Below are 15,197 nucleotides of genomic sequence, written 5' to 3' on the forward strand. Positions count from 1 at the left end.
TGCACGCGTGTCCAAGAGCTGATCTTCAGTCCAAAATAAAGGCCATTAGGCATCTAATTTTTGGGGGGTAAAGGAAGAGGGAACCACCAGCACCCATTAAGCAGCTGTCAAGGCAATATACAGATGGTGCAACACCACCCTACCCCCATGCTGCAAGCATTGCCTACAAATTGTACAGAATTGCTTATGAAATTCTTCCGAGTGGCAGAATAAATGAAAACTTGGCTTTTGAGTACCTTTGTGCCACGTGGTTAGGAGCTGTCCTGTTCAGAGAGACATCACCTTAAACTCTAGTTGTCCCACGGGGCTATGAAAGTTCATCTATCCACAGAAACCTGCTCTGTAGCACTTAACTATCAGCCTCTGAATTACTGTGTTTCAGTTACTTTTGTCTCCGTACTCTCCTGCTTTTCCTTCCTGGCCCCTTACTAGACTTCACTCATAATTTTTCAAGCATCATCCTCTGACATCTGCCATTACTTTTCCTATCTGGCATTTCCATCACATTTGGACGTCAGCTGGAAAAGAACTGGTGCACGCAACATGGGAGCACACAGACATGCGGCATTGCTCTAAACCTCTCTGGAGAGAAAGTACAGCTCGAGGGGAGAACTGGACCAAATTAAGCTTAGTTTTCTTGTTTGCAAAGCCCATGAAGACATTTGGCAGGAGGAGGCTTGAGGGGGAAGCTTTCAGTCTCCAAGTGAATGCTTCAGTGTTGTTTCTATTGTCTCCAAGAAGAAGAAAAAAAGAAACAAAACACCCCCAAAACCACTCTTAGCAGCTAGTTCTGTATGAACAAGCATGCAGCAAGCAGTTACATACTCAGGCAATCAATGAGAAATAATGTAAAACAAAATATCTAATTTTCAAGCTTCTCAGGAAAAATGACCATCGGAGGATTTACCTACCATACTCCTCCTGCAATGACACAGAGCTAACAGAAAACAAATAGCAAAGGTAACCCCTTCCCCACATTACTTAGCCAGGAATTTCAGGAGGTGGCTCAACTATTTCCAGCTTCAAAATAATCAGTGTAAAGAACTAGTAGCCCAGAGCAGATGAATGACCAGACTTGGACTGCCCACTAAAAGTGCCTAGCTGGACACTGCAGCTACTGCGGTGTTTTAGTCAGTGAGGTCAAAGAGCAACTGTTAGCCACATATGCCCAACTCCAGGCTGATGACAATCGCTGGAGGCACAGACCACCACTTCCCAAACAGAGGACTGTGCTCTAGGTCCGGAGTTTAAAGGTATCTTGCCTCAACCTCACCCTGCTCATCACATGCTGCGGACAGCAAAAGAACATTCTGCTGTTCTGCTCTCTTGAGAAGCAGGTCTCAGAGCTAAAGGATTATGTTCAACAGAGCAGACATCACCAAAAATTAGCTGAGCATAAGTGAGCCAGATTCATACTTTCGGTCTTTTGGGAATTCAGTAAGTTTTCTGCGTAAATAGTATTCCTCATAAATCCACAGTGAAAGCTTGGAAATGGATCCATTAAGATATACACAAATGTCTCTTACCAGATCAGTAAAGGAATCATGGTGTTAAACCACTATCTACTCTCTAGAGAACTCCCCTCCTTCAGCATAACCCAGAATAAATGATGCCCTCCATTAAAGAAACACTCCTGTTCTTTCTTTGTACATGAAACCAAGAAAGCTGCACACAAACTTCATCTGACATTAAAGCAGAGCAGCATTTGAGGATCCATCCCACATATGCTGAAATGTTTAAGTAAAATTGCTGTTGCTCATGTGAAAAAGACTTTTACTGTGAGGGTGACTGAGCACTGGCACAGGTTGCCCAGAGAGGTGGTGGACTCTCCCTGCTTGGAGACATTCAAAAGCCATCTGGATATGGACCTGGGCAACTGGCTGTAGGTGGCCCTGCTTGAGCAGGGGGTTGGATTGACCAGATAGCCTCTGAGGGTCCCTGCCAACCTCAACCCTTCTGTGATTCTGTGAAAGCAGATGTCTGTCTCTCATCTGTGCAGCTCCCGGGCATGCCTATTGATAGAGAAAGGCTTTTTTAAATTAAAAACTAAACCAGAAAACATCGGGAGTCTTCAGTCAAATAGCGATGGGAGGAACACTCACTGGCAAGTCTGGAAGCAATAACACTAACTGGCACTTCTAATCCTCATTCAGTGCATCTCTCTTCACAGAATATGAGTTATCGATTCCCTTTCAGGACTGAAACTGTTTAACACCTTCAGTGTCATCAGTAACTTTTTTAATGATTAAGTAATCTGCAGTGTAAAGACCTGAATAATGCATGCGTAACTTTGGGCTTTTTGTGAATAAGCTGTGCAGCCTGGGGAAAAAATATTCAAACGGGTAACCTCTTGGACTTTACCGATGGCCATTATTTGCAAAATGTGTGCATCGCATGTTACAGAATGCAGTGCTGCTATTCACCAAATGTATATCCTATCCACGTTACCCAGCTCTCATGCCTACACTGGGAAAACAAGCTCCTGTCCGAAGTGAACCAAAGGGATTACACTACAATACAGACACAGCGGTGGCTTTCAAAGCAGACACAAACTGAACTGGGTAAGCTCAGGCATTTCAGGAACACTAACAGCAGCATCTCACAATCCAGCAGAGATAATCTAATCAGGTTTTCAGGTGTAACCTGAACTCAGTCCTAAGCGTCCCCAGATAATGTGTTGGAAGGTAAAGCTGATCTAGTTTAAAATAAAAGTGAAGTTTCTAAAGCATTTCAAGTCTGCACTACACTGAGTGCAAGCTCAACGCACTCTTTAAAGTGCAATGAGCATACCTGGCACTTGGCATACTAAGCATCAATTTCAGTCAAATAACAGCTAAGCAAAACATTTTGATATACAATTCCCTGGTCTATGCAAGATGTAGAAATAGAATTTTACAATTTTACAAGAAAAAGATTAGTTCTCCAGCAAATATCTGTCTATGGCTAAGCACTCTACTTTTACTTACATCACAAATTACATTTCTGTATTAAATTTATTTTGAAATCTAAACCAAACAAGAATCAAATTACAACAATTCTAAGCCAAGCATTCAACAGAGGCATTGTTTATTTCTGGCCTGTAATCCTGAATTATATTGATTCATCCCACTGATTTTCTCCATACCTGCCCAAAGTTCCATTTTAGGATATGTCAGATTCACCTTTCTAAAGCATCTTTCATGAAGAACAAAGAAGGAGGTACAGCCACAGAGAACTGGCTGACAGATAAAGTATTTTAAGACACTTCAGAAAAGCATGTCACCCCTGGTCATTGTGATGTCCTCTTCTTCAAACTTGTGATGCCTCTTCCCGAACATTTACCTGAAAATTTACAGTATTAATAGAGTACATTTACATTTCTAGCAAAGGCATGCTTGTACACCAAAGAGTTCCAGCAGTCTAACATTTGGTAAATTCACCTTAAAACCACCTCCAAGTAGTAACTAGTTATAAGCTGGGATACAAAAACATTTTTTAAATTACAAGTAAATTAATTTACCTTGCTTCAAGTCTTAGATTTACTTCCCAAAAGCCAGAGAGCGCACTGTGCAATCAGAAGCTGCTGGCTGTCCAAGAAACACTCTGGACATGATCACACCACAATGTATCTTCCTTCCATCTCTATTTATTGAAAAATATTTACATATTGATCACTATGCAATTAGCTGCTTAAATAGCATCTTTACATAGACGAGGTAATGAAGAACATCACACTAGGATGGAGGAAGAGCAGTAAAATGTCTTTTCAAATGTCTTTTTTTTCCCCAAGCTGTCATAAGCGAAGAAAGTTCTCAGACTGAGTGTGCTGGAGTCCCACAGTGTGTGCGCCACAGATCAACAGCTTTGCTGACAATAGCGTCAGTGTTATCTTGAGGAATCTACAAAAGATCAGGGCAAGATGCCTTGTCAGAGTACTTTATTTGGACTGTTTTGTTTCAAATAAAGCTTTTGAATTTCGTGTTCAGGTTTTATCTCTTTATAAAAAAGTAGAACTAGAATCCCATCTCCCCGCCCTACCATCCCACCATCCCTCAGTCCTACATGCACTGTATTACCGCCAGGTTTTGGACAAAAAGCTTTTATTTACAAAACAGTAAGATGACCACACAGGCATCTCACACTTCACACATCCCTAACCCAACATCAGGCAGAGCTCATACTGGCCATCGATGGCCACAACTGTATCTAATCTAACCCACCTAGGCTACACTGGGATCCTACAACCCTGCTGTGATGCTCGTTACTAGGCACAGAAGGAAAGTTCAGGGTCAGGTTCATGATCCCATGCTTACATGAACAGAAAACAGTCTAGAGACTCACTCGGGCAAGGAGCAAAAAAGGTGCCAGAAACCAACCCTGTAAAGAGCTTCCAGGAAAATTAACTTAACCTCTGCACTTACTTTCACAGAAAAACCCTCTAGTATCACAAGGAACATAGTAAAATCTGTACAAACATAGATAACACATTCCCCAAAGTCTAAAAATAATTTAATTCTATGAAAGCCTTACCTTCTGATAGAAAAAAATTGTTATTCTCATCCCTCTGCATTCTCTCTTCAATGTGGTACTACTACACTATTCTCAGTAAGTAATGTAATAGTATCTTATGGTACATTTGCAACAGGCAAATGACTTTAAGGCTGAAACACACTGTCATAATCCATAAAAGGTAATGCAAAGCACAATAGAGTACTTACATTTTCCAAAAACTGTGTGATCTTTTCTGCAGTATTCAGTGCTATTATCTTCATTTTAAAGGTTAATAATATCTCCACAGCAACAAAAACAAGAATCTTGCAGGACCCGCTAATAACTTTGTCCCAAACTCTACAAAAAAATGAAAAGGAATCACTACGCATTATTGTAGTGCTTATCTGCTTATTTATCTGCTAGAACAGTCTTTGTACAATCACCTTTTTCCAGATTATTTTTCTGAATAACAGCAATGCATTGAATTATTCAGGACATTTTATTAATTCCTAAATCTGTACAGAGAAGAGTGATGGCAAGCAGTAATATATTGATATGTTTTGTTTTTGTTTAGAAATTGAACCGTTTACAATCTCAAATACAACAATCAAATCTTGGTTTAACAGCCTGAACTGTGACAACTATTCTACAGTGTATGGTAAAGGTAAGAATATTTCGTAGTGCAAAAAAGGAAACGAACTTTATTAGCATGCCTAATAAAGATACTCTTCAAACAGTCAAGTAGCTGAAAATTCAAAGGGATGTAATTCCAAACTAGTATATCTCAAGAAGCTAAATATTCCAGGTCATTGCTGTATCAGATACAAATATACCAGCAGAATATAATCCATGGTGTTTAAATTAGACACAAGTATTAAGTCTTCCAATCCATCCCACTGTGCACACGCTCTCTCAGAATCACCTAAGCACTGCTACGACTTGTATGAAACTGTACCTGAACAGTTCTAACAAAAACCTGAAGGGCAGGCCTCCAAAGGCTACAGGTACTTTACAAAAGAACTTCTATGAATATTAAAAGGGACCCACACCACCAAACCAGCCTGCAACAATCTGAAATCATTCTTCAGCCAGCAGCTCTATCTCCGGCCCAACTCAACAGACTCGGGATGAAAGATTATCCAAAACCAGTGTGAAACCATCTGTCAGATGGCAGCTTTTATGGGCTTGCATTATTTTTAGTTCTTGAATTTTAAGAGCTGTGTCAGAAAGACTCTGAGGGTTACTGTTCTTGCTCCTTCTGGGAACTTGTTAAAACTGTTTCTCCTTCCAAATAAGAACATGGAGGACAAAGATCGCATACTATCCTCCGTAATCTCTGAAATACACTAACTGGAAAACATCTTCTGCGGCCCACCTATAAACTCGGATCTACAGGGGTGCTTCTTCCAAAGACAAACTCAATTTTTCTATGACCTTCTCTCTCAGAAGAACTAGCCCTTCAGCCTGGAGTGCCAGGAGAACACAACACAGGCATAATGTGAACTCTGACAGCTGAACTGACAAGTAGGTATCACGCATTTCAACAAAAAAGGGTTAAGAAGTGAGAGTCCAACAGAAAGCCATGAAGATGATGAAGGGACTGGAGCATCTCTTCAATGAGGAATGGCTGAGAGAGCTGGGGCTGTTCAGCCTGAAGAAGAAAAAGCTCAAGGGGGATTTCATGAACGCATATAAATACCTGAAGGGAGGGTGCAAAAAGGACTGAGCCAGGCTCTTTTCAGTGGTGCCTGGTGACAGGACCCGAGGCAACGGGCACAATCTGAAACACAAGGGTATTGCCTCAACACCAGGAAACACTTTTTCACTGTGAGGGGGACTGAGCACAGGTTGCCCAGAAAGGTGGTGGAATCTCCCTCCTTGGAGACATTCAAAAGTCACATGGACAGGGTCCAGGGCAGCTTTGCTCTAGGGGACCCTGCTTGAGCAGATTGAGCAGAGGGATTGGTGGGACCAGGTCCCTGCCAACCTCAACCTTTCGGTGATTCTTTGTGAAAAGCTCTTTGTGAATAACTCCTTATGTGGAATAGGCTGCTGCTGTTACATAGAGCTTTTTTTTTTTTTTTTTTTTCACTGTGATTCAAGTCAATTCTTTGTCAGTTACTTAACTTTCTATTCCCATAACTCTTTTGACACTATTTTCACAACCTCTCCATTCATCCAAAAAATTACACTATAATTTACCTTATAATGAAGACATGAGGAAAAGCATATGTAAAGTCCTCAGGACTATACTTGCAAAAGAAGGAAACAACCAGGCTGAGAGAGATGGGGTTGTTCAGCCTAGAGAGGAGAAGGCTGTGGGGAGACCTTATTGCAGCCTTCCAGTACCTGAAGGGGGCTACAGGAGAGATGGGGAGGGACTCTTTATCAGGGAGTGTAGTGATAGGACGAGGGGTAATGGGTATAAGCTGAAAGAGGGTAGATTTAGATTAGATATTAGAAAAAAACTTTTTACTGCAAAGGCGGTGAGACACTGGAACAGGTTGCCCAGAGAAGCTGTGGATGCCCCATCCCTGGAGGGGCTCAAGGCCAGGCTGGATGAGGCTTTGAGCAACCTGGGCTAGTGGGAGGTGTCCCTGCCCATGGCAGGGGGTTGGAACTCAATGATCTCTAAGGTCCCTTCCAACCCAAACCATTCTGTGATTCTATGAAAGAAACCCATGGTCAGATGGGAAAAAAGGCACTGCCAATTTCCTTTCCCTTTGCAATTTAGTTTTAACTCCATGTTTCACTATGTTTAAAAAAAATGAATATAATTCCCATATGGGCAGGAACAATAAATAATCCAGGATTCAAATTTTACTGCTTCTTTTGTGGTTCAAGCATCCCAGGACAAGTGTTCACTTGTAAACATTGCACTGATGTTGAAGTCAGATGTAGAAGCATTAAGCAAGACTATGAAAAAACTGAGATCACATTCTTGCTCCACACACAGGTCATCCCTGTTAACTTCTAATACATTTTCCTTTAGAAATGTATCTCTTTAGAACCCAAGAACAGCTCCCCATGTGTTTCATGGGCATCAGAACTGTAATTATGAATGACAATACAGAGAACAGCAGACCTCAAAAAACAGGAAAGAATTTTTAAAGTTCATATTAAAGCTCGGGTTAATTTGAATACAAATTACTAACCCTAATATAAAATACCAGCCTTCTTTCATTATTTTGCTTCCAAGTCTCCTGACTTCAGTCTCCATAATTACACAAAAGTACGTTACACTTCATGCTCAGAAAACACTCTAATGTTTTCCTGCATTATTTAGTCTGATTCCAGAACAATGGCAAACCAGGTGCAGTATCTAAATCACCAGTGCCTAACAATTTTGAAAGTGTGCAGAGCAAAGTGGATGAGATGTCAGCACTAACCAGCTGTGTCTGCTGTGGTATGTTTCCCCTCAACACTTCCAGTTATTTTTACTCTCAATGTAACTCCAACAGCAACAGTAACAGTGGAATGACTGTGTGACACTGTGATAAACAGACCAGCAGTCAGCACCTTGTCTATACCAGGAGAGCCAGGAATAGCAATATAAACTGTGTCAGAAAAGTATTTACTTGGAACGGAGAAAACCCACAGCAGTTTCGAGGAAATGTGTTTTGATGATTCTGTTCTCATATAGCAGCCTTTATACATTGTACCTCTGTTAATAATAAGTATTCTACTTTCATTTTTGAAATAACAGCAAACACTTCAGACCAAGTATACTGTCAGAGATTGCAACTTTTTACCCATTTTTTGATACTCCCAGGGATGGGAAAATTCTAATGGAAGTATCATGCAACTGTGCCTATAGCCCTACTCAGGAATACTAAAAAAGAAAGTACACACTGAATTCATTATGTTTTTTGTGACTATCATCCTCTGTGAAATGTAACAGTATTCAATTAACCACAGGAGCACTCTTATAGGTATTTCTCAAACAGCGAAATAGTAGTAACAACCACAAGGGAAAATAAAAAGAAAGAGGAAGATATGAAGGTAAAGAGCATGCCAAGGATTATGGAAATGAAGCTATTTACTTTTCTCTGAGCTTTTTCCATTGACACGGTATGACTTACTCTTGTATGTGCACGTGTGTGAAATTCTCAAGGTAGTTTCTTAGGTTCCTCAACCACTGCAGTGAAGCAGCATACAAAAAGCATCACAGCATTGTTGCTCTCTCTTCTTCTGAAATACTATCACTAATCTCACAGCTTTTTCCCCCTAGGCTACAGGGTAAGCACACTCGATCTTATTGCCTGGTTCTGGTCCTCCCGTCATCCAGGTCAGAGATATCTGAAGAGAACGCTTGCTGCTCTGCCTGCACTTCTGGGTGTCCTTCCAATGGTAACTGGGCATGGAAGGACATGATGAGGCTCACACAAATCTCATCCTTGTGTCAGGTCATGATCTTGTGCCCACCTGTTTCCAGAGCTGGGAAGCAGCTCAGTCACTTAGACAAAGGCAAACCCACTTAAGTTTCTCTATAGTAGTAGCCCACATGCACATTCTTATGCCCTCCCACTCCATAGTAAATTTAACACATTTTTCGTACTTCTGTTTTTTCTACTAACAAATGACTTGCATATTTACAACAGAGATCACAGATGTAAAACTACAGAAGCCATCTATACATTTATACAAGGTACTGCCAGTTTGAAAGGCAGTCACAAGATTCCAGAACTACCAAATATTTCACCACAAACAAGTTACCAGAGGCTAATAACACCAGCCCATCCGCTACTGCAGTCCTGCCAATGCCAAGTCTTCAGTGCAGAATACAAACAATGTCAGTCAGGGGCATGATACGTGACTGGCAACATTAGGCCATAAAAAAAACGTCTTATTCACAATTATATCTGCAAAGCTGCACTACTTCTGTTGTAGCTGGATCATCTGGGATGACACCACTGGAATAAACCGGCAGCCAAAGTGCCATTTTGCCTGTAGAGCTGAAGCCACCGGCAGGACACGGTGCTTTTAACAACAGGGCTCTCCAGCTGAGGGCCCACACGCCGTCTGAAAGCTCTCCATGTATGGGGCGTACTGAACAGATGACCAGATACGGTGTTGCAGAAATTGAGCAAATAGGGCAATGGTGAGTATAAAAACAAAGGTGTGACACAGTTCTCTCCCTGTTTCAGAGACAACTAAGCCTTTCTGGCCCTCCTGAGCCTGTGCTACAGGCTGGTTCATGCTCCAGGAAACAACCTGTCTGTATTCCAGGTGGGATACCGAGCCCTGAGGAAACAGTGGCCTTCGAAATGGCGAGTCTGTGCCTCTCTTTCACCTGTGTGGCAGCTTGAAGAAGTTTAAGAAGCTTGTCACCTGTCAAGTGAATTAGGGCAAGCAAAGACACTGAATAAGCTCAAAGGAAAAGTTTCTACGTGAAACCTGTCTGTATACATTTTCCAAGGCCGTTTAAACTGATGCATAAATTTTACCTATGGTATAACTAGAAGTGTGCTACAAAGCAGTATTTATACTGAATGGCGGTGCCTGTCAGGAGTAAAGCTTGTATTATGCAACTTCATCTCACTATTATTAGATTCAATTTCCGCATAGCATATACCAATCTTATACGCCTTAGAGATAAAAAAAAAAAAAAAAAACCATGAAATTTAGATTTCACTGCTCAGCAGAGAAGAGTACAGTTTACAGAAAGCAAGCAGCCTCTCTAAGAAATACAGTATTAACTCATAAGTTAAATTAAATCATAAAAGACTGAGCTCAGGTCAGCTCTCACTTGACAGAAGAGTAAGTAAAGCTCACAGGAGAACTGGAGACCTGTTTTCAGTTCTCAGCCGTTCCCACACTGCCATTTGGATACATTTCAGATAAGTATTCAGGCTTCTAGATTCTAATCCAAACTGAATCTCCAAGCATTAATTAAGTTCATCTGTCACATGCTACCCATGAAGTATGTTATTTCCTTAGCAAATGAGGCCATTATGACTATAACTGAATAATTCAGAAACCTAAACTGGCAAGAAGAAGTACACTTTTATCATGTTCCCACAAGAACTGTTAGGAAAAGGGATTGCTGTACCATCAGAAGTACCAACACTGAAATTTGGTTTTACTCCAGAGAGATACAAAAAGCCAGTATTTCGACCTTTTCCATGCAAAAAAAAAAAGTACTTTAAAAACTTCAGGTCATAAAAATATTCTATTTCAGTAAGGTAAAACTGTATATAAAAATGCTAAACAGCACATTAACCAGATAAAATAGTCTATATAAATTAACAGATTAAAACGTTAGAAGTTTGAAATTAAATATTCTAACAAGATGAAATATGAAAATCAAAATTCCTCATCTAGATTTTTTCTTTTACACCATCAAGATGACACAGCTCCATAAAATGTTCGATTTTCAACAGAAATTTAAAAAAAACCCTGAATCTTCCAATAGCAAAACTCCTCTGATGCAAATTCCTCTTTCAGCTCTAGTTTTCAGCCATAAGACCTACTAGCAAAATTAAATCACATAGGTACTAAATAAAAATAACTCCTAGAAAACATCCAAAGAGGTTCCTAATGCAGTAGCTTGCAAAGGCTATTTCAGATCACAGAAGCCTACAGAAAAGGCGGCCTGAAGAGACTGGCAAGTCCCAGGTAAAGCAGTCACTTCTGCTAACAAATGACATTAAGTTTCACACAGAGAAAGCACCTCTGAAACAAGGTCAGTAGTTATCTGCTAAAAGTAACCTAGAAATGCAAATATGAAATAGAGACACAGGCAAACCATACACGTTCAACCACTTTTAAGGACGTAACAAACATTTTGTACACACTTACGTAATTTCTGTAGCCATAAAAGTAGTAAAAGCATTTAACCACCACAATCACGCACAACCACTACACAGAGATTACTATTGTGGAGCCTTATGGGTGCTTGATGAGAAGAACAAGTAACAGCCAAGTAACAATTACCAAGCTGTACACAGCATAACACTTAAAGATCTACCACTAAATCTTTCCATTTTGGGTTCAAAAAATTGTTTTCTCAGACATATTCCTTGCCAGCAGTAGAACATACACAACCTCAAAGACCACTGCACTGCAAGACTGGAGAGCATGATTTCTAATCTTATAACTTGTTTCCTAAAACCCCTTTATTTTCATAAGAGCAAATAAAACATTTTTAAAAACAGCTGTTCCCCACATTCCTTCATGAAATGTGAAGTCCCAAATAAGCAAGCAAGACTGCATTCACTATTCAGATTATGAGCATCTTTACTACTGTAAAGCATTTTCTCCAGAGCATTTTACAAAGCTCTCCGTTTCCACACTGTTCTAGGCACTGAAGTCCTGGAGGTGCTGGAGTAAAACTTCCCCTGCACCTTGTTATTTCTCAAAGTTTTAAGGTGGCTGAAAACAAACCCATTGTTTAATTGTGTCATCTCCTTCTCAACTATTAGCAACTCTTGTAATGCAGAAAGGACATGCTTCTTTACATCCAGCTTGAATTTTCCGCTCTCCATGAGTTCTCAGACATCAGAATTAGAGAAATCACACAAGCTTCATTTCTAAAGTCCTTTAGTGAAGTGTCATGCACAAGAATTTTCCCCTTTTAAAAGCTAGAGAGCCTATTGACAGCTGTAAAAACCTGACAAAATGCATTATTTCATTAACTTTGTAAAACTCTACCTGCCCTAAATCTTTTTCATCTAATGATAATACAGTATCATAATCACTCCCTAAGCAAGGATTTTTGTTAAAAAGCCTGAAAACTGACTATCATTCCGCTATCTATCACTAAGAGGGGATTTAGAGTTTCAGTTCCTCAGAGGCATTAAGTGTCTAACAGAATCAGTCGCTATATTTAACTCTATCCTTTTTTAATTTCAGTGCAAGGAACAATCACACAGAGATTATCTTGCATCAGTAACAAGTGGAATCAAATCCAATTTTATCATTTCCAAGTCAACAGTGAAGTTAACTCCATAATCTTACAGATAAAGTAAGGAGAGCTCTTTGCCTGCTAGCGATGACAAAAAGCTAAAATTACTATGTAATTACAAACAGAAAGAAAAAAAGAGAACTTGCCTCTGTAAACTGGACTCAGGTAAACAGCCTGCAAAACACTTTTTAAACCAAAGATCGTAAGGGAGTTTGCTCATTGCAGCACATGCTTTCAGATGCATCAGGAGTCTGTTATCTTCAATGTTCAAATACTGCTCCAGAATTTTTGGCTGAGAAAGGAATCGGAAAATTTTAAATAACTCACATCAGAGTACCCTCCATAGTTAATACACACTGTAACACAAGAAATGTCTTAAAAAATAATTTTAAAAGCACGTTAAAATAATGAATTTACATTATTTTAACTAAACACATGATGTTCCAAAATAAAGTGTCGTTGATTTTTGCAGTTGGCTAATTAAGTACTTTAATAAACAAACAACTCCAGGTTCCTTAAACTGCTGACCACCAGCAGAACTTCCAAAATATGCACTATTCCCTCATGCAAGGAGGTGTTTGAGAGCTTAAGGCAATGCAGAGATTAAACCTGCACTAATTACCGCTACCTTCACAAGTAAAATTGAGTTTCATTCACCTCAAACCTAATCGCCTTAGTGCACACCAGGAAAAAAAAAAAAGATCTATACACAATGCAGCAAAACCCAGAAAATCAATTCTGAGAGTAAATCCCTGTGCAATATATTAAAAGCTGGACATTGATTTCTTGTTTGAAAGTCCACAGTATTTAGAAAAGCCAACAGAATGTAAGATAGAGTTGAAAAATGAATAATTCTCATTTTGTTTAAACTCTAATGTAACACAACATACATGTTCATAAATTCAGGAGTGCCTTTATGGTTTTTGTCATAATTAGAAAAACAGCTAATGACTTCAGCTGTCAAAGGACAAAAAGCACTTCCTTTGTCCATATTTTAACATACAGAGTCTTGGTACAATGTTCGTATTAAAACAAAAACTTAGGGAGGGAGACACTTGGTACTCCCTATGTAGTAAGAGCATATACCTGCCTCAAAAATGTCCTCTGTCCTTTGAAAGGAACTATGGAAACTGGTAAAATTGAATTTAGAACTTCCAGTAACAGGTGGTAGGTTTAAAAAGTATTTCTAAGTTCCAAAAGAATAACAAAGAAGATGCATAATTTTCTGCAACAAATTTCATTCAGTGATTGCTAGTGCCCAGGTACTCAGACACTTTCATCTCAGTGGATATTGTCAACTGAAAGGTTTCTTATCTGTTAAGACTATTTGAAGAATTACAAAAACTTTTGTATAATGAAGCAAATTTTTACAAGCATGCATTTTCTTTACAATCAAATTTTAATTTGATAAACCAGTAAGACAGAAATTCAAGATTAATATTCTATGAGAGCACTTAAATGACCAGTGCCAAAAGAACTCTATTCCACTTTTTATTATAACTTAATTTGCAACATACTGTTTTTCTGAAAACACAGTACCCTGGATCCATTTATAAAGCAAAACAATTGTGCTTTGTCTATCACCAGCAACACATGGATGCCAGAGATGCAGCCTAAAAAGTAGCAGACACACATCAAGATGTTCTTAACTTTGTGACATCTTTAATTGTTCAAAATAAAGAAAATTCTTAAGTGACCAATTTGTAAGAAATATAACTCAACTAGATACAATGTAAGCTTTAGCTAACCTAAAAAGAAAATAAGATGTAACTGAAAACTACCATGTAGTAAACAAAAACAATTTCTAATGTTATGTTAGACAAAGTGTCCTACAGGACAGCAGGACCACAATACAAAAAGCACTCTTCACGTTTTCTCAAAACAGTTGCTGGAACAGAATCCAAGCATGTCATCTCTGACGCTCCACTTGTCTCCATATATTAATTCTTTCCATTACTTCCTCTTTTCTCCTTCATAGCTCTCCTCACAAAAAAATAAAAGTATTTTTTTCTTACCAATTGTTGTAATGAATCTTTGTGCTTGCTGTTTAGCTGATTCACAAAGCAACTGACAAGCCAATAACATTCTATATGATCCTCCACCATTTCCTCCATTGCTTTAGCAATAGCAAGGAACACTTCATCTTCAGGTTCCTAGAAAACAAAGACAAAAAAGTGAACTAACTACACTGAATTATTGGACTATCTTATTTAAATTATTCTTATAATCATTTTCCTATTCCTATTTGAGAGCACAAACTGGAATCAATGTACACAGAGCTGTTTTGACATTCATAAATAAGACATTGGGCAGTAGCTGCATTATAGCAGATACCGATTAAAGCAGAACAAATAAGGTTTGTCTTGCTTTTAAAACTAAAAGATACAACAGCAGTTGGGAACAACTCTAAAGTTCTCAAATATTCTCAAATGAGATAACATTACATCCTAACAATGTAGCAATATTCTTATTTCTGTGCCCCACATTTTTATGATGCATAGCAGCAGAATTTTTCATCCTATTTCTTGATAAGGGCCAAACAGGCCCCTCAAATATCTTTGTCATGGATGTCAGAGTTACTGAAAAATATAATGCAGACATAAGCAGTATGCCTACCTAGCAGTATGCCTACCTTCAATATACAGAAAATAATTTGGTTTGTGATAAACATCTTCCTAAGGACAAATAAATACCTCTTGCAGGTGATGAGTATCTTATTCCCCACAATACATAACCAGAAGCGTGTGATGGGCATGCCATCTTCTTTCCTCCAGAGGATATGCTTTCCTAACAGGAGACCGGTGACAAGTGGTGTTCCGCA

The 15,197-nt window shown here is 39.1% G+C and overlaps 1 protein-coding gene across 1 annotated transcript; it reads right to left on the reverse strand.

Annotated features, from left to right (window-relative positions):
* Window positions 1-3,613: 3,613 nt before the first annotated feature.
* LOC104467467 (TBC1 domain family member 7-like) lies at window positions 3,614-14,537 on the reverse strand. The gene is made up of 4 exons (XM_010081253.1): window positions 14,392-14,537; window positions 12,523-12,668; window positions 4,698-4,827; window positions 3,614-3,878 (listed from the first exon to the last, which is right to left on the reverse strand). The coding sequence occupies exons 1-4, from the start codon at window positions 14,488-14,490 to the stop codon at window positions 3,792-3,794; spliced, it is 462 nt and encodes a 153-aa protein (XP_010079555.1). The 5' UTR covers window positions 14,491-14,537; the 3' UTR covers window positions 3,614-3,791.
* Between the last annotated feature and the right edge of the window lie 660 nt (window positions 14,538-15,197).

Source organism: Pterocles gutturalis, unplaced genomic scaffold, assembly GCF_000699245.1.
Source record: "Pterocles gutturalis isolate BGI_N339 unplaced genomic scaffold, ASM69924v1 scaffold14634, whole genome shotgun sequence".
Classification (NCBI taxonomy): domain Eukaryota; kingdom Metazoa; phylum Chordata; class Aves; order Pterocliformes; family Pteroclidae; genus Pterocles; species Pterocles gutturalis.